This window comes from Lonchura striata, chromosome 5, assembly GCF_046129695.1.
Source record: "Lonchura striata isolate bLonStr1 chromosome 5, bLonStr1.mat, whole genome shotgun sequence".
NCBI lineage: Eukaryota > Metazoa > Chordata > Aves > Passeriformes > Estrildidae > Lonchura > Lonchura striata.
The window spans coordinates 72,066,544-72,085,517 of record NC_134607.1 but is presented as its reverse complement, the minus strand read 5'-3'; the positions used below and the strand labels follow the sequence as shown (position 1 = coordinate 72,085,517).

General features: G+C 49.8%; 1 protein-coding gene across 1 annotated transcript in view; it reads right to left on the bottom strand.

Annotated features, from left to right (window-relative positions):
* UBE2H (ubiquitin conjugating enzyme E2 H) overlaps positions 1-17,593 on the bottom strand; it is a 46,305-nt gene extending 28,712 nt beyond the window's left edge. Inside the window, exon 1 of the mRNA XM_077783723.1 lies at positions 17,480-17,593. Within this exon, the coding sequence (XP_077639849.1) occupies positions 17,480-17,532 (53 nt within the window). The 5' untranslated portion in view covers positions 17,533-17,593. The remainder of the gene's footprint in view (positions 1-17,479) is intronic.
* Positions 17,594-18,974: the final 1,381 nt, after the last annotated feature.

Below are 18,974 nucleotides of genomic sequence, written 5' to 3'. Positions count from 1 at the left end.
CCCACAGAAAGGACAGTGCCAGTGGAAATGAGGCAGCTCTGTGCTCACCAAGCTGCTTCAACTTTAATTCCTCAATAATTGGCTTTTGTGCTCCAAATCCAAACTCCCAGCAGGAACTGCCTCCCACCCCAGTGTTTTCTGCTCCAATCACACCAGCAATAAAGTCTCCCAAAGATATTTTGGGGGTGATTTGTCCCCTGAAGAAGATAGAATGACTGCTTTCTCATAAAATTTGGGTGGGAAGGGGTCTTAAAGCCCCTCCAGTGCCACCCCTACCATGGCAGGGACGCCTTCCACTGTCCCAAGCTGCTCCAGCCCCAGTGTCCAACCTGGTCTGAAATAATTCCAGGGATCCTGGGGCAGCCACAGCCAACCTGTGCCAAGGTTTCACCACCCTCACAGGGAAGAATTTCTTCCTAAGGTTTGATCTAAACTTACCCTCTCCAGTTTTAGGCCATTCCCCAGTTGTTTGCTCCAGAATTCTTTGCTACTTGAGCCAGCAGCTCCAGCAGTTCTGAGCCTTCCTGGTTCTTATCTGCCAATCCTCAAAGAAAAGAGCTTTAGAACAAACCTCCAAACCCACTGGGATTTCTCCAGCACAGGTGGAGGAAATGAAAGCCAACTGAATGTGGAAATTAAGCTCGAGATTAGTGCAATTCCTTTAAGCTAAAGTAACACAGAGGAAAATCTTGCTTTGCCTTCAGTGCAGATTTCCCACCACCCAATCTGAAGGAATCCACCAGGAGGTTTTTTTCAGGGTGGATCATTCCTGAGGCACCTGGGGGTTTTTCTTCCTTTGAAAACACTATTAAAAATACACTTCTTTCAAGAACAAGTGAAATTCTGATTCTCAGGTGCAGCAGGGAAAGCACAGAGCAGCTCACAAGCACTGGAAAATCAGGATGAACACCAAGCCTGTGGAAGGGGCTTGCACCCAAAATTCTTCCCTAAGTGCTGAGCCAACACCCACACCTTGGAAAGGCTCGTTTGGAAACCCATCTGCAGTCCTGCTCCTTTGATTTTGGGTCATGTTTACAACAGCTCTCCATGGCCTGCCAGGAACAAAATCCAGTGGGATTTTTCCTTTCCTGCTCCCCAAGCACCTCTAAACTCCATTTTGCTCCTTCCAATCCTACATGGAAATATTCTGGAGCTGTGACTTTTACAGATCCTTCCCAAACCCCAGAGGATGGGATTTGTTCCCTTCTCTCCCTGCCAGAACTTCCAGAGGGATCAGATTTGCTTCCCCCCTCCTTGCCTTTGTTCAAAGTGTTTTAAAGGAGCAGCTCAGGCAGGATTTACACACAATCTCCTCGGGTTTTTAGCACAAATTCCAAACCTGAAACACAGACCTGGTGAAGTTACAACAACCACAATTTCCCTTTTTTTTTTTTTTCCTCTCACACCAAAGCAGAAAAACCCCAAGTGATTTAGGAACAAGCACCCTGGTTACACACAGCTGAAGTTTATAAAAGTTTCCTTCTTTCCAGGTCACCTGCCACATAAAACCACCACAAAGCCACACAGCAGGAAACTGCAGCTCAGGGTTGCAACAGGAAAAGGTGCAGGAGCTTCCTGCATGCCAGGGTTTTGTACAGAAATTCCTCCAGCAATCCAACGTGCCACTGTCACAGCCATTAAATCAATTATCCTCTTCATCCTTGCAAAGGAATGAGGGCAATGGGGCACTGTGGCTTCCCCAGTGCATCTCATAAACATATCCAACATCCCAGGGCTGCCTGGGAACAGCCAGGCTGCACCAGTGGGTTTGGCCCTCATTTTTGTCCAGCACACGTGGCTGTTTCTATTTAAAGAGTTCCTTCATAAATCTGAGTTTATCACTCAGCTTTCTGCCAAGTCAGGTGGGATTGCACTGTACGGATCAGTCCCGAGAAAATACAAATACACCATTTCCAAGGCTGGCTCAGTTCAAGTGGTTCCCATCAAGTCATTCACCTTGGAAAAGAGGAATCACAGGTTGTTTTGGGTTGGAATGGACCTTCAAACCATCCAGTTCCACCTGCAGGGACACCTTCCACTACTCCAGGCTGCTCCAAGTTCAACCCAGCCTGGCCAACTCTGCTTAGAATGGAAATGAAAAAACTGACACAGGGGCAGTTAATCACCAAACCACCTGCAAAAAAGTTCATTTCTCAGCCTAGGAAGTTCAGGAAATCAGGCTGGTGCTTCCCTTAATCCCAGCAATTCCTCCTGATCCAGCTCCCACCATCAGCCTTTGCACCGAGAACGACACTGGCCTGCAAAAAAGCCATTGTCAGTCTTGAGCTTCCCAGGGGGTTTTGGCCTTTCCCAAGGGATTCATTGCACAGGATTTTCCTGCAAGTTGAAGGTCTAAAGACACATTGTGTTGCAGAGGAGGACATGAGAGAGCCAGGCTGGAGTGAACAATGATCCCCACAGGAGTTCCCTGCACGGGGGAAAGGCCGAGGAGGGAGCCAGCAGAGCCCTGGGAGCTTTTTCTGCATTTGGGAATTTTTGAGCTCGCCAGCACCAACAACCCACGGCCAGGCAGAGCTGGGGCAACAGCACAGCCAGGAGTGCAGGCTGCCCAAACCCCAGCAAAGCTGCCATGCTGAAGGCAGGCAGGGAAAATACCGATTTTTTAATATTTTTAACAGTTTGCAAACTTTGGAGAGATCCTCCTTGGCTCAGCAGCTGCACCAGAAAGAAAAGGAGGAGATCCAGGCTGCTCTCAGGCATTTCTCTGACTGTGGGAAATCTCTGATGACAGGAAGGCAGGGATTAAAATTGTGGAATGCTTGGGGTGGGAAGGGATCTTAAAGATCACCCACATTTACCCCCTGCCACGGCAGGGACACCTCCCACCATCCCAGGCTGCTCCAGCCCCATCCAGCCTGGCCTGGGACATTCCAGGGATCCAGGGGCAGCCCCAGCTGCTCTGGGAATTCCATCCCAGGGCCTCCCCATCCTCCCAGCCAGGAATTCCCCCTCAATAGCTGCTCTAAACTCCCCTCTCTCAGCTTTCCCCCTCATCCTGTCCCTCCAGGCCCTTCCAAACCCCTCTCCCTCCTTTTATAAGCCCCCTTAAAGCACTGGAAGGGTTCATTAAAGCCACTTTGGCACAGGTGGCAGCAGCACAAGCAGAGAAAAGACAAAGGGGATATTTTTATAACAGCAGCAGCAGAGCAGAGGGTGCTGGTGGAACACAGGAACACAAAACATGAATTCCTGCTCGCCGTGGCCAGGATTCCTCCAAAACAACCCCCAAGGTGTGGAGTGGGAGGGCTGCACAAAGATTGGGATGTTTCCCTGGGAGAGTTTGGAAGGTGCTCTCACTGCTGGAAGCTCTTGGGAGCTCAATTCCCTACCCAGAAGCACCAAACCCACTTGGAGAGGGAAAGCAGGACACAGGGGTGAGTTGGCATCTGCTGGCATCGGGAGCAAATCCCAATCCAAATTTTGTTCCAGCACATCTGCTCAGGCTGAATGATCACTGCCCTCCCAACTCCCTAAACTCGTGTGGAAGGAGAGCCCAGGGGAGTTGTACCAATCAGCCATCCCTCAATTAATGTCCTCCTATTTCGCAGAGCTGTGGCAAGGAAAACTCACCTGGAGGTTTCCCACGGGAATAAAAATACCTGGGGTTTGTTATGTGGATCAAAAAGAAAAAAATACCAGCAGTCAGTTTAAAATTGAAGTTGAGCTTTGGGTTCAGGCCTGGAATCCACCCCACACTGTCAGGATAAATGGTGCTGCCAGGACACTGCAATTCCCAGCTTTTGGGTTGTTTGGAGTGAAGGCAGAGCTTTCTCATAATTAGTTAAATTCAGCTGAAACACAAGATTCCTTGACATCCTCTCTTTGAATCACCATTATAGAAGAGACAAAGGAACACCACTGCAACCGCACTAAAAACTAATTTACAGTTTAGTCGTTAGCAGGTGCAGCTGCTTGAAAAGTGGGATTTTGTCACCGAGTTTGAAGTGTCTCCTCCTTCAGAGAGGAGCTGATAAAAACCCCCTCCGAGTTTTCCCCAGCACAGAACAAAAAGCCTGGAGCCGACCTCTGCCAGATGCTCTGAATTCCAGGTGACCTCCGGCAGAGCCAGGCAGCCTTTCAAAGACACACATTTACCACAGCCTTCTTTAATAAATCAGAATTAAGCAGCCTTGACACACTTGAAGCCGTTTTGGAGGACAATATTACTAATCCACAAATAATAAAAAAAAAATCCTAATTAACCAGTGTGCTGCTGCAAAGAACCAGGATGCTGCAACAATCAAGGAAGTTCAAATAAAGGCAGCTTGGAATTACAGAACCAGCACACCGCTCCCAGCAATTTTCCCTTGTACTGCCACAGTGACTTATTTTCCTCCCCTTTACTCATCTCTGCCATTTGACAATTTTAACAGAGATGTGGGGCTTGGAAAAAAGAAAAAAAAAAGAAAAAAAAAAGTGGGAACATTCCTTCCTTGAGATAAATGTAAAGGGTAATGAGAAAGTGGTTTTCTCCCTTTATCCCGAGCTGCTCCCACCCTAAACCTACACAAATTTCCAGCAGCAACCAGAGTTCAGCAAGCCACAGTTTTTTGGGATAGAGCTGATCCATACACAAAAATGGGCCAGGATTCTCCTCTTGGCCACCCTGGCAGCCCTAGGTGGGATTCAAACCCCTGATCCATACAGAAACTCCATTTCCTGTTACTCTTCCCTGCAATTCCACCTCCATCCTTCAGGAACTTCCCAAACCAAGCTCAGCAATGTCCCTGCCCAGTGGGATTAAGAAAAAAAACAAAACAGGGATTTCAGGAGGGGCAGGGCTGGCTGGAGGGCACAGCCCAGCAAAAGGGATGGGGCAGGAATTTGGATCCAAAACCTCCTTCTTCTGGCTCACAGGCTAAATTTAGCCCAGCGTGGCAATGACCTAAAAACCAGCTGATGTGGGTTTCTGTAACGCCTGTGGCAGCTCCAGCCACTTCCTGAGAGAGGGATGTGCACGTGGCAAAGTCCAGGAGACCCAAAATGGGAAATGTGGCCATTATTTCACACCTGCACCCAAAGGATCTGCTTGAGCCACGTGGTTCCTGCTTCTGACCCGTCCTAAATCCTGAAAGAATTAGGGGGGAGTTCCCCTTTCAGGGTTTTTTTTTTGCTGTTTGAAGCACCTTGTAAAATAGCAAAGCCTTCAGCATCACAGCCCCGTCCAGCTTTTCCCGGGATGATCAGCAGGACATTCCCAGCTGCCCCTGGAAATAAAACCAAACCTGCAGAGGATTAAGGAGTTCACCTAGCCCAGGTTTCACCTCTGGTGCTTTCCAAGTCTGGAGAGAACTGGCAAGAGAAACTCACACACAGAATATCCTGAAATGCTTTAATGACACTGAACTTTGCGTGGCAGCAGAGACATCTGTGACTCTGGAAGCCACCAAGACCAACAGAGGACAATTTAAAGGACTCAGTGGCTACTGGGCTGAAAAAAACCTGCACAACTCTTTAAAAAAACCCCATTAATGCATCTCCTGAGCCTGCAGGATCCTGTTATGTGCCAGCCTCACTGAGCAGGAAGCCCCTGCAAAAAGCTGAAGTCCAAAAAGAAGGAAACTACAGCAAATTCAACATTTATCAGCACAGGACTAAAATTTGCCTCTAACAAGACAGAGATGATGGTTCAGACTCAAAGCAACCAGTTAATATGGAATTTTGGGGTGGAAAGGACCTTAAAGATCATCTGATTCCCTCACCTTCCCCAGACCAGGTTTGGTGTGTTAAAGTTTGCTGTGTTATAACATAAACTCTTCTCACACACAGTTCCCACTTATCCAACCAACTCCAGAAAATCAAAAAAAACCCAAACTAATGGGAAAAAAGCCCCAATGCCACGTTGAGAAGAGGCACCAGCAGCACCAGGGCCCTCTCAAGACACTCTGCCACAACAGAATCCCTGCACAAAACCCACAAACCCTTTTCTTCCTACATTTAAACAGGTGGAACAGGCAAATCTTTGCTTACCCCTCAGTCTTTTCCAATACATGCTGCTGAAGTGAGGAAAATTTCTGATTTTTTTTTTTTTTCCCAGAGAACTGAAATTTAGAAAGCTCTGGCAGTTTGGGACCACACCTGAGGAGCTGCAGGGATTGTTGTGATGCAGCTGAGGGAGAGCAGCTCGAAATCCCAGCAGGAGGATCTGACCCTCTGGGACACACCAGAAAGCCAAACACATCCCCTCTCCTCCACAATCTATTCTAAAAGTGTAAAATTTACTTTAGCACCAGGATTAAACACCGGGCTTTGCAGTGGCTCAGCAAATTTCCTGATTTCAGAGCAAAAGCAAAGTTGTGGCAAACCTTGAAATGCAAAATGGGGCCCTCGCAGGGATGAAAGGGATCCACCAGGGGCACATTATTGCTCAGCAGCTCACTTTTAGCACATTATTGCTCAGCAGCTCACTTTTAGGGGATCTTTTGTTTCATCTGGCAGGGCTCAAGTCTCGATTTTACTTCAAGCAGTGACCAGTGACTCAAGCAGGGTTCACAGTTTAACGGTGAATTTGCTCAAGCCACGTGGGAATATTCCATCAGTCCTGCCAAACTGGGGGTTTGAGACACTTGTCACCCCTGTCACGGGTGTTTTGGGTTTTCTCCACGTGCAGAACACTCTGGTTTTGCCTCCTGCCCAGTCTGCAGAAGGTGGTGATTTTCTGGGGAATTTTTGCTCCAAACCGGGCAAGCATTTAAAATTATCTTTTCATGGCAACACCAAACAAAACACGGCATAAACCATGAAGTAATGAACCCAGTGGATTTCTCAGCAGTTCTGAGCATGACAAAATCTGTTTATATCCAAGACCCTGGAGCTTTCCAGGAGTTGAAAAAAGCTTGGAGCAGGGTGAGTTAACACCTCCTCACATACCTTCCCTTTCAAGGAACACAGGCTCTGGCTCTGACTTACCGGGATCTGATTTCTGACATCCCAACTTTTCAACCCAGCCCTGTGTCCCCCCCCCTTCTTCAAAGCACATTCTCCTGTTGGGATCTGAGCTTTCTCCAATATCCAGGCACGGATTCCTCCCCTGAGCCAGGAGTATTAAGTTACCAACGATGTTAAACAAAGCACTGATCACTCAGCTTCCTTATTTCTACTGCTTCCCTCAATCCAACACGCACACAGCCTCAAAAAGAAAGAAATAAACAGTGGGAAACAAAAAGCAGGAGGTGCCTTCAGGAGCAGCAAGGAATAAATCAGTGAGACCACGCTGAGTCACCTCAGAGATCCGACATTCCCAGGATAACTGCTGCACTCCTGGAAGGATTCTTCCTTTCTTTCAGCCCTGATAACTTTGGGATTGAGGATTCCCAAGCAAGGCCATTCCCAAAACTAGTGAAAATCAGCCCCTGACTGATTTGTTCTGTTTTTTACCCAAACAAAGCCCCTGCAGAGGTCTGACACTCCCGGGATAACTGCTGCACTCCTGGAACGACTGTTCCTTTATTTCAGCCTTGTTAACTTTAGGATCAAGGATTCCCAAGCAAGGCCATTCCCAAAACTAGCAAAAATCAGCTCCAATTGTCTTTTTATCCAAACAAAGGCCCTGAAGAGATCTGACATCCCCAGGATAACTGCTGCACTCCTGGAAGGATTCTTCCTTTCTTTCAGCCCTGTTAACTCTGGGATTGAGGATTCCCAAGCAAGGTCAGCCCTGTTAACTCTGGAATTGAGGATTCCCAAGCAAGGTCAGCCCTGTTAACTCTGGACTTGAGGATTCCCAAGCAAGGCCATTCCCAAAACTAGCAAAAATCAGCCCCAATTGTCTTTTTATCCAAACAAAGGCCCTGAAGAGATCTGACATCCCCCAGGATAACTGCTGCACTCCTGGAAGGATTATTCCTTTATTTCAGCCCTGTTAACTCTGGGATTGAGGATTCCCAAGCAAGATCAGCCCTGTTAACTCTGGACTTGAGGATTCCCAAGCAAGGCCATTCCCAAAAGTAGCAAAAATCAGCCCCAATTGTCTTTTTATCCAAACAAAGGCCCTGAAGAGATCTGACATCCCCCAGGATAACTGCTGCACTCCTGGAAGGATTATTCCTTTATTTCAGCCCTGTTAACTCTGGGATTGAGGATTCCCAAGCAAGGTCAGCCCTGTTAACTCTGGACTTGAGGATTCCCAAGCAAGGCCATTCCCAAAAGTAGCAAAAATCAGCTCCTGACTATCTTTTTATCCAAACAAAGCCCCTGCTGGTTTCCAAACCTGATTTTGTGTTTAGAGAGCTCCTGAAACCCAGCAGCCCAGCCAAGGGGGATGTGGGTGCCTCGGGAAAGGATCCCAGCTGCTGAGCCCTGGGCACGGGCACGTCGGGGCCGCAGAACATGAGCTCAGCGCGAAAGCAGCCGGGCCACTGTGAGGTTTAAAACCTGCCTGGCTGCCATGTGAGACCGGGTCCAGCCCTCCTGGCTTCGGAGATCTGAGGGGGAAGGTCAGCGAGTCTGAATTAATGGCATCAGACAGAAGAAAAACAAAATCAGCTTCAGTTGCTTTCAGCAGAAAGGAGAGGGTGATGGAGCGGTGGCTTCCTCTGATGGAGCAGCTTTCACCTGATTTAGCAGCAGGGAAAAAACCTCTCCCCATTCCCAAAAAGGAAGAAAAACCAGGGAAATAAAAGGAGAATTTAAACAAAGGATCGATTAGAAAAGGTTTTACCCTGAACGAATCAGTTTGGGAACAGCCAGGAAGCAAAGGCAACTTTTGGGCTTCATCTCTTACCAATTCCATGTCATGTTCTTGCTGCCCAGGCAAGCGTGGGGTTCCCAACCCTGGAAGTGTCCAAGGAGAGTGGAAAGTGTCCCTGCCCATGGTTTGGGTGGGAACTGGATGATCTTGAAGCTCCTTCCCACCCAAATACCCTATGAGTCCAAGTTCTGCTCCTCCAGGCTCCTCTCAGTGCAGATCTCCCAAAATTATGTTTTAAAAAGCCAACAACTCCCCTCCCCAAGTGCATTTGAAAGCTAAACCTGGCCTTTTCCAACCCAAAAAGAGATCTGGCTTCACACCACTCACACTTCACTAAGCAAGGCTCAAAGGAACAGCTTCATTTGTAAAACTAAGAGGAGTCTTAACTCTTCAACTGTGGCCACGCTGGTGATCCAAGAACTTCAGAGCCCAGTTTGAAAACAGCACTTTGATTTAGAAAACTCCTTTAAGAGCAAAATCACTCTCAATCTCTGCTCAGACAAGCCAGGGTTGTGTTCTCATGCAGCTTTCCTGCTGCAGAAATTGGGTGTCTCCTCGGACACAGCCTCGGAGCAGGCCTGGACCTGCCAGCACTAAGAAAAAACAAAGCACCACAGCCCACAAAAAAAAAAAAGAAAAAAGAAAAAAAACCTGCCAGCGTGGTTAAGTTAATAATTTATCAATCTGTTCAACTTTGCATCCATTAATCTACCACGGTGGAGGTTAATCTGGGACACTCAGGCTCAGTATCACACACTGGTTTTTACTTTTTCAGGGGTTACACTTGGTGAGTTGTGTAAAGAGCTGATCCTACCCCAAAATCTGTTTTATCAAAATCCCATGTTTTACAGCCAGCCAGTGTCTGTCCCTGGTGTGAACATCCTCAAGCTCACCTTTCCATGCCATTCCTGGCTCCAGGGCTGGGGAGCCTGGGCTCCTCCTCCCTCAATGCCATTCCTTCGTTATGCAGGGCAGCAGCTCACCCTGCTCCTTCCCACTAAATCCTGTCCCAAACCAGGCTTCAGAAAATGTCCCCAGCCCAGGGCCCAGAAACTGTGCTGTGACACAGCTGTGACACTGAGAAGGCAGCAAGGCTCTGCACAGCTCTCATTTCCACCCCAAGTCCCCCCTGCTACTGCTCAAAGCCAGGTAAAAGCCCCCTGGAATTTGGCAAATAATGCAAAATCTATGTAATAATCAACAGTTAGCCTTTAACCTTAACCATTCACAGGGAATGACACAAAGCCTCCAGGGTGAAGCTCCTCTAAAAGGCAGCAATTGTCATAAAGGTAGACTTCTCCCAAAGAAAACATTAACGAATTCGAAACATTCATTTTGAAGGAAATAACACCAAAAAACCCCAAACAGTTAAAGCCAGGTACCGCAAAACCTTTCAGAATTATCCACCCAGACGTTCTATTTGTACAATCCCTAAAAAAAAATATATATATATTTTACATTGTTTTCTTGTAGTGATTCCAAGGAAATCACACACAGGGAAATGCAGCAATTTCTGGAAAGCAGCAAAAACAACCCAAAATGGCTCTACCCCTTCCTCACGCTGAGTCACGGATACCTGGGAGTCTCCAGCACCTCCTGGATGTGGATCATGCAGGATGTCCAGCCCTGCCCTGCAATTCCCAGTCCAAAGGGATGGAAGCTGACAGACCACCAGCTCAGTTTACAAATGATCCACCCCCTCCACTCTGCAACACCTCGTGCCAAGTGATTTGGGAGTGATTTGGCTTCTCCTGGAAGGCTGCATCAATCTGCTCCAGGGAATCACTGAAGTGATTTAAGATTAGAGGACGGCTCTTGGAAGCTGCAAAATAAAACAGTGGCCAAGTCCTGAATCCAGAACCAACCCTGTCATTACTGGATATTCAAGAAGCAGCAAAATCACTGTTTTCCAAGACATTAAATCCACCCCCAACCTCAGGCAGATCTTTAGGGAGGCTGAGGAGCTGGGAGAAGAGGGAGAGTGAAGATGGGGAGGCAGCAGCTGGTGGTGAGGGGTCATAAAGGTGATGGGATGAGGAGGAAGAGCAGATGGAAATCCTGGGAAGAGACTGCTTTGGTGATGGGAGGGTGAATCCTTGCACTGCTCTCCAATGGGTTATTCCAGGGGTATCCACACCAAGGCACAAACAGCTCTGAGCATCCCAAGCAGGTGAAAAAAAGGAATAAAAGCAGCAGGGAGAAGAAAAGCCAGCTCTGCCAGCAACAAAGCCAACTCAGCCCATTCCCCTGGGATGTGCTGGGGGATCCATCCCATCCAAGAGCTCATCCAGAGGCTCCTGCTGGAACCCACAAGGGCTGCAAGGCCCAGTGGAAAGCAAAGATGACAAGGCTGGATGATCCTTCAGGCAGGCGAGCTCCGTTTTGGTGAGGAAAAACAAAGAGCAGGGCTCTGTGCTCATGATTCCACAAAGACATGGACAAAATCCACAGGGAAACGGAGGCAGTGAAAGGAGGGAAGCTGAATGCACACAGCAAGACACACAATGAAGCGCTGAGCTCTGACACACACACCCACATCTATAAGTCATATTTTGTATTTAAAAAAAAAAAAAAAGTTATTCAGCATTTTTTTGCTGCCGAAATAAAGTCCAGGACAGCAGGAAAATTCAGGCACTTCTGCCTCAGCGTGGGATCACCTCTGACTTAAGCAGACAGTGAAAGCAGGAGGAATTTGGCTGGGAATCTGCTCCATATGGGAGCCTGTCACTTTAACTGTGGGCTCTCTCCTTCCTTCCCAACAACCTGTTATGTGTTTATCCCGGGGATGGCTCCGATTAAATCCCGGTTTCAGAAGGGCACCGAGCACCAACAGGTGCTGAGAACATTTGGTGACACTGCACCCAGCTCTGGCTGCTTCCAGAGGCACCTTCCCTTCCCAACGGCCCCATTCCTGCTGCTCTGCTCGATGGGAGGGGGAAAAAATCCCAGGAAAATCATCAGGCGAAAAGGCTATCAAGGCTTTCAATCTAGGAAAACAACCCAAGGAAACAAAGAGGGGAAAAGTCTAGCAAAATTTGAAATTTAGGGGAAAAAAGAAGAAAACAAAGAGAGAAAAGTCTATGAAGACTTTGGGTATAGGAATAAAACTCAAGGAAACAAGGAAGAAGAAAGTCTATCAAGACTTGAAATTTAGGAATAAACCCAAGGAAACAAAGAGGGGGAAACTCTATCAGGACTTGCACTTTAGGAATAAAACCCAAGGAAACAAAGAGGGGAAAAGTCTACCAAGACTTTGGGTATAGGAATAAAACTCAAGGAAACAAAGAAGGAGAAAGTCTATCAAGACTTGAAATTTAGGAAAAAAACCCAAGGAAACAAAGAGGGGAAAACTCTATCAGGACTTGCACTTTAGGAATAAAACCCAAGAAAAAAAAAGAAGAGAAAAGTATCAAAATTTGAAATTTAGGGGGGAAAAAAAAGAAGAAAACAAAGAGGGGATATCAAGACTTTCAATCTAGGAATAAACCCAAGGAAACAAAGAGGGGAAAAGTCTATCAAGACTTGAAATTTAGGGCAAAAAAAGAAGAAAACAAAGAGAGAAAAGTCTATGAAGACTTTGGGTATAGGAATAAAACTCAAGGAAACAAAGAAGGACAAAGTCTATCAAGACTTGAAATTTAGGAATAAAACCCAAAAAAACAAAGAAGGGAGAAGTAGCAAAATTTGAAATTTAGGGGGGAAAAAAAAGAAGAAAACAAAGAGGGAAAAAGTCTATCAAGACTTTCAATCTAGGAAAAAAACCCAAAGAAACAAAGAGGGGAAAAGTCTATCAAGACTTGAAATTTAGGAATAAAACCCAAGAAAACAAAGAGGGGAAAAGTCTACCAAGATTTTGGGTATAGGAATAAAACTCAAGGAAACAAAGAAGGACAAAGTCTATCAGGACTTGCAGTTTAGGAATAAAACCCAAGGAAACAAAGAGGGAAAAAGTCTATCAAGAAACAATCATCATTTAATGCCAGTGCATGATGATGAGCAGAACCAGGACACTCCTGTGAAGATTAAATTGAATTTTCTCCTGGCAAATGAAACAATGCAGGGCCTCATGGAGGGGCATCTCCTGCTTCATCCAAAATGTTGGGACCTGCCAGGGTCTGCAGGACTGGGAGCTCAGAAATGTCGAGCACGTGGGAGTCACTCCAGGAGATGTTTCCAAAAGCTCACCAGGACTGTAAAATAGTCGTGGTGACACTTAAAAACAATCCCCTACTACAAATCCAAGCACAGCTTCTCTAGGAAATCCAGGAAAAGCAGCTGGCACAACCTCTTGGACCCAGTGGAGGGGAGAGCAAGGAGAGCGTCAGAAAGGGAATGTTTGTTTTCCTGAAATCCCGTGTTCACTTTTGGGGTTTTTCAACTGTTACGACAAAGAAAAGGCCTCCAGAATTTGTTTAATCAGCATTTAGTGCTCTAATGCCACTTCAGAACTGGGAATCTGGGAAGCATCATCCTGCCAGACTACTCAGGGTTCCAAAAACTCTGCTCCAAGTCTAGGGAATGAGGCGGGGAAATAATGAAAATGACCCCTGTTTTTTATTACTTTAAGCAGGGCTGGGATGTCAGGCTCCAACAGGCACTCTGCTCCAAGCAGCCCTAACCAAATGCCTATTTCCCAGTTTGAACTCCATGACTGTGGCAATTCCATGATTAAACAGGTGCATTTGGCTTTCAAGCCAGCTCCCAAATCCTCCCCAGTCCAACTGACAAGGCAACAAAGGGAGAGTGAACTTCCAGCTCCAGCCAATTCTTTGGGGAAACAAAACCATCCAGCCACCAGCAAAGACTCCAAATTCTGCTCTAAAAGCAGCGAGATTATACCCTTGGAAGTTGTCATTTAGGCAACAAAGATTATTTATTTTCCTCCAGTTGGTTTGGGGAGAGATTTATGGATTTTGAATTCTCCTGAAGACAGGCACCACCTCCCAAGCCACGTTTACCTGATTTGGTTTATAAACCACCACCTGTGACAGCCTTTCTGGGAAAAAGGGGGGGCTCCCCCAGTTCTGGGAAGGGGCTGCTGCCACGTCTTTGTGCATTTTGAAGCATCACCACACGATTCCCCTCATCCCTGGAGACCTCATTAAAACAGAGCCCCAGAAGTGGAGCAGAAAGAAGCGTAGCGTGACATTTGAAAATTTACATTCAAAGTTTCCAGAAATATCCATCCTTTAAAACAAAACAAAACAAAAAAGGGGGGGAAAAAAAAAACCCCAAACAAAACAACAAAGCCCCACCAAACCCTACCAAAACAAGACATTCCAGTGCACACGCTCTTCCCTGGGGACAGGCCAAAGAGAACAACTCCACGTGACCCTGCGATTGCTCAACGCTGCTCTTGGAAGGTGTTCAAGTGGGATGATAAGTGCGGTGTAAGCTTATAATGACCAGAAAAAGGAATTTATCCCAAATGTAAACTCTGTCCTAGCCTTTGCCTCCACGGCGCAAACACGGGTGGGGGAGCGCTGAGATTACAAAACGCTCTGCAGGTAAACTAAGGAGCTTTGTACCTTTATTCTCCTTGACTCAGGACGAGCCTAAAATTAGCAGGGAGAGCGACGCTCGGTGAATTATGCTCCCGAACCCCCGGCTCTGCAAACTGGGCAGCACAGGGAGATTCAAACAAAGCTGGTCACTATTTATAATTCCTTTCAGGCACAAAACAGGGTGACACTTCCCTTTTCCAGCTCTGACGCTTAAAAATAGAGCTCGGGGACTCCAAGGCAGCCAGCAGCGTTTCTCCACAAAAGGAGGAAAATAAATCAGCACTAAATAAACTCCCGGCCAAGGGGAAGCTGCGAGCGCAGCGGAACAATAAACCCGGGGGTTGGAACGGGAAACGGCCCCGGGGTTTGGGGGGGATGGGGGTGCCGGGGTGGGTCCCCCCATGGGTGTGAACACCCTGGCAGGGGCACCCCATCAGCTGCAGCCTCGCTCCGCCCCGGGCCCGGTTTCCGGGTAGTAACAGAGCAGCCAATCCGCGGAGTTGCGAGAGCTCGAGGCCTTTTCCCTGCAAACACGGCTCCGAGGCTGGCACTCGCCCCAAAACTGGGGGGACCACAAAGGGGAGCCCCCTCTCTGCCATCCCCCAGGGTGGGAGCTACCTGGAGAGCCTGGCCTGGAGCCCGAGGGCTTCCCAGTGGGATAACCCTACGCTTCCAGGCCGCTGGCGAGCGGGTCTGGAGGTGTTTTGGGGAGCACAGAGCCTTCCTCCAAAAACCCTGCTCTGAAAGGTCACAGGTTACCCAGGAAACTTTGGCTGGAGCCCCCCCAAAAAGGGGAGGAGCGATTCTGGCTCTCTGTTCCCAGCCTCAGCAGCACAACCCCAGTCCGGAGGGAGACAATGAGTGACGGGGAGCTGGAGCACATCCTGGTCCAGGGGATTGTTAAACATCAGTGGCACACATTCCCGCAGAGCTCTGCCCTTCCTGCAGCCCCACCAAGAGCAGCCACCTCTCCCCTTCCCTCCTCACAAAGAGGCTTCCACAAAAGGACACGGACGTGGCAGGATTGAAAATAGGAATCGCAAAAAGACCTCGCTCAGCTCCTGAACCTGTCAGAGCAGGAGAAGGCAGGAGTGGCATTCACCCTGCTCGGTGCCCCCTCCCTGCTGGGAAAGGTAGCCCTTGGCAGGCCATAAATCCATACTATTATTCTCCGTTGGAGACGTGGAAAGGGGATGAAACGGGAAACTGTAATGAAAATGGCAGCAAAAGGTGGGTGGGGGGGGGTAAAAAAACCCCAAACAAAAACCCTCCGCAGCAACAAAACCCTGCAAGCCCCAGGGGGAGATGGCCTCAAGCACATTCCTTCAGACGAGACCCTCCTCGCTGCCGTGTCTCAAAGGAGACCCTGATTTCAGATCAGCTTCCAGAGGGGGAGATTCCCCAGGGAAGCGGCTGGGGAGCCGGGGCCTAGCGAGCTGCTCACCCCGGGCGAGTCAGGCAGACAAACAAAAAAAGGCTGGGGAGGGAGGGAGGGAGAGAGGGAGGGAGGGAGGAGTGGTGAGGAGTCATCTGACACATCCAACTTCCTAAGTTTGTTGTCCGCAGGAGACCGACTGCTCTAACCCTCACCCCTTGGAAAACAAGGAAAGCAGAGCCGACAACAAGAGCTTTGCTTTTGGAAAAGCCATTAGGGGTTCCTTTTGTCAAGGGGCAGAAAGAGCAGAGCAGAAACTGCCCAGCACCGAGAGGAATCCCAGATATTCGGGGCTTTCTACCTACCCAGCTCCTAGAAACACACAGCAAAGCCACTTCGCAGGGAAAAACCTGCTCTTTGTCCTCCAAAATGCTTCGATCGCTGGAGAAGCCGGCAAGGAACGGAACAAAAAGGGAGGGGGGGGAAAAAAGGAAAAAGAGAGGGGGAGGGGAAAGGGAAACAGAGCAGCAGCCGATCAGGTTGGGCCTCGGCCCCGCTCTGGCCCAGAGCTCTTTCCAGGGTATCCCCAAGAAAGGTTTTCCCCCCTCACTAAACAGCTGGAATTCCCGACCCTCCTCCCGGTGCGATTAAGCATCGATCGCAATTGGCGGAGTCTGACATGTGTGTAACTTTAAACCCCCGGATAAAAATAGCTCCGATTCGAGCACCATCAGGACTCATTTCCTATTTGCTTAAAAACAGGGCGAAAAATACACCGAGAGCGGCTTTGTGGGGAGAAAGGCGCTGCGCGAACGTCAGGCAAGTTTCCTTCGATAAGCCACAAACAGGAGCGCTGCTGCTGCTCCTCCCTCTCCCCCCCCTCCAAAAAAACACCACCAAATCCAGATAAGTTTGTTTATCTCTCTCTGGGAACTAAATCAGACCCGTTTCTCGACCCCTCGAAGCAGCACGGCAGAGCCACCAGCCCCGAGTCCTGCTGAGGGAGGTCGGGCACGTTCAGGAGACAGATCCGAGCAACATTTCATCCACTCTTGTCATTGCCACCCTTTCCACGCTCACACCGCCACCTTGTAAACAAAAACTATTAATAAAACAATCCTAGAACCGAATTCCCAATGGTATTTTTCAACGCCACCCACTCTCCAGACAGAGAGAAAAAAGGGATTCACCGCCCCGTAAAGGGCCAGGAATAAAAACAAGGAGGAAAAATATAAACAGATCTATGCAGGAAGAAGGGGAAAAATAAAAAGTAATAAAGGCTAACCAAACCTGGAGGGTTACATAAACCTCTTGGGAGACGGGCTCGGGCCCTGATGCCCTTCACCCACCCCTGGGTCTGCTGAGCCAGACCCCGAGGGACCCCCCGCCCCATCCTCCCCAAAAAATTAAATCCCTAAGCCGGCACCAGAAGCTTCATGAACAGCGGGGTGAAATGGTGGAATAAATACTAATAATAAACCCCACAAAAGCCTTTCTTTGGGCTGTGGCTGCTGGAACTGCTCTCCCCTTCTTCACCCTCCCCAGGGCAGGCAAGGGGGAGTGCGGGGCACCCAGATTGGGGGGGCATCACCGAGGGGAGCCAGCAGAGACACCCCCAGGGCCGCCTGTCAAGGCACAGAGGGGGAAATACCCCCCAAAACACGGCAGAAGGGGGGGTTAGGCCTCCCCTGGTGAGGGGGAAAGGGCAGATCCCACCCCCAGCTCCGGGGAGAGGCCGCGGGGTGCGACCGGGGGGGTTTGGGGGGCGACTCCCGCGGTGCCCCCCGCCCTCCCACCGCCCTGCAGTGCAGGCCCGCGGGTGTGGGGAAGGGGGGGTGAAAAATCCTCCTCCCCCGTGGGCCCGGAGTGGGGGAGGCACGGCAAGGATACAGCTTGACCACGTCGGTGTCCATCCGCCTCTTGCCCGGGCTGGGGGACGACATGGTGGCCGCGGCCGCCCCCGGGGCTCCGGGCGGGCTGTCAGCGCCGCCGCCGCCGCGGGCCGGGGCCGCCCGGCGCCGAGGGGAGCGGGGAAGCGCCGGGCAGCGAGGCGCCGGGAGCCGCCGCTGTCGCTGTCGCCGCTGTCGCTGTCGCCGCTGTCGCCGACAGGGCCGCCCCCCCGCGCCGCTCGCGCTCCCTCAGCCGCTCCGGCCGCCTCTGCCCCAGCCTCTCTCTGGACCCCTGACGTCACCCGCGGTGACGTCACCGCCCCGCGGCGCTGCCATTGGCCGCGCCCTCAACGCTCCGCCGGCCCCCGAGGCACGCCGGGAGTTGTAGTTCTAAAGAGGGGGGGAAATGGTGGCGGGGCGGCGGGTTCGAGGCTCCGCTGGGGCCGCAAGCTGCGGTTCTTCCCTTTCCGATGTTTCCCGCAGTTCCTCCCGTATTCCCTGTGTCTCCCCGTTCCCCATGGATTCTGACACTCCTCTCATTCCCCCATTTTCATTTTGCCCATTCCCACCACAGCCAGGGAACCACCTCATAAACTATGGGGCGCACCCATGTCAGGGCCTTGCAATTCCCCATTTCTATTGTTTTTCCACAATTCCCCACGGTTCCCCTTATTCCCAGTATCTCCCTTGTTCCCTACGGATTCTGACACCCCCTCGCTCCCCTGTTTTCCATCCCCACCAGGGTCAGGGAGCCGCCCCACAGAACGTGGAGTTTGCCCACGGCATTCCGGTTCAATCCAAGCGGGAATGTGGCGGCTGGCCAGGCCCCACAGCAGGAGTCACCATCCCGGATTTCCGCTGTGACACCGGCAAGGCATTTCCCGGTGCCTCAGTTTACCCACCCGGATGATGACACCCCTAACGGGCGTCTCCCAAACCAATGGTGGAACCTCCACACCCCACATTCCTGACCCCGGCATCATCCCATAAATCTGCCCCGGTGTTTCCTCCCCCTGTGGGGAGGAGACACAGCCAAAGAATCCCAAATCCCAAAAAAGCCCCAGCATGCCCGGAGCTTGGCAGGGGCAGGAGGTGACACCTCCTGAGGGGACTCAAATCCACACCCCACAATTCAGGGAGGGATTTGGCAGGGGAACAGGGTTCTCTTTGAGCAGAGCAGCTGCAAAATTTGGGATAGAGGATCCTGTATTTCCCAGGCCACAATATTCCCTGACTGGTTCCAAGCAACTGGGAGAACTGGACACGGAGAATAAGGATTTTACCATCATTTCTTGGAATGCTTCTATTCCATCTGTGAAACACCAGGGATTATTCCAGGATATCAGGGACTACAACCTGTTCCTTTTTTTGGAATACCTCAATGCCACAGCACCCAAACCTTGGAATGTGGGTGCAGAGGGAATTTTGGGGATCCTCTGAGCACTCCTCAGTGTGGAAATTGGGATGGAGGGGTTGTGGCTGGGTTTTCCCACCCT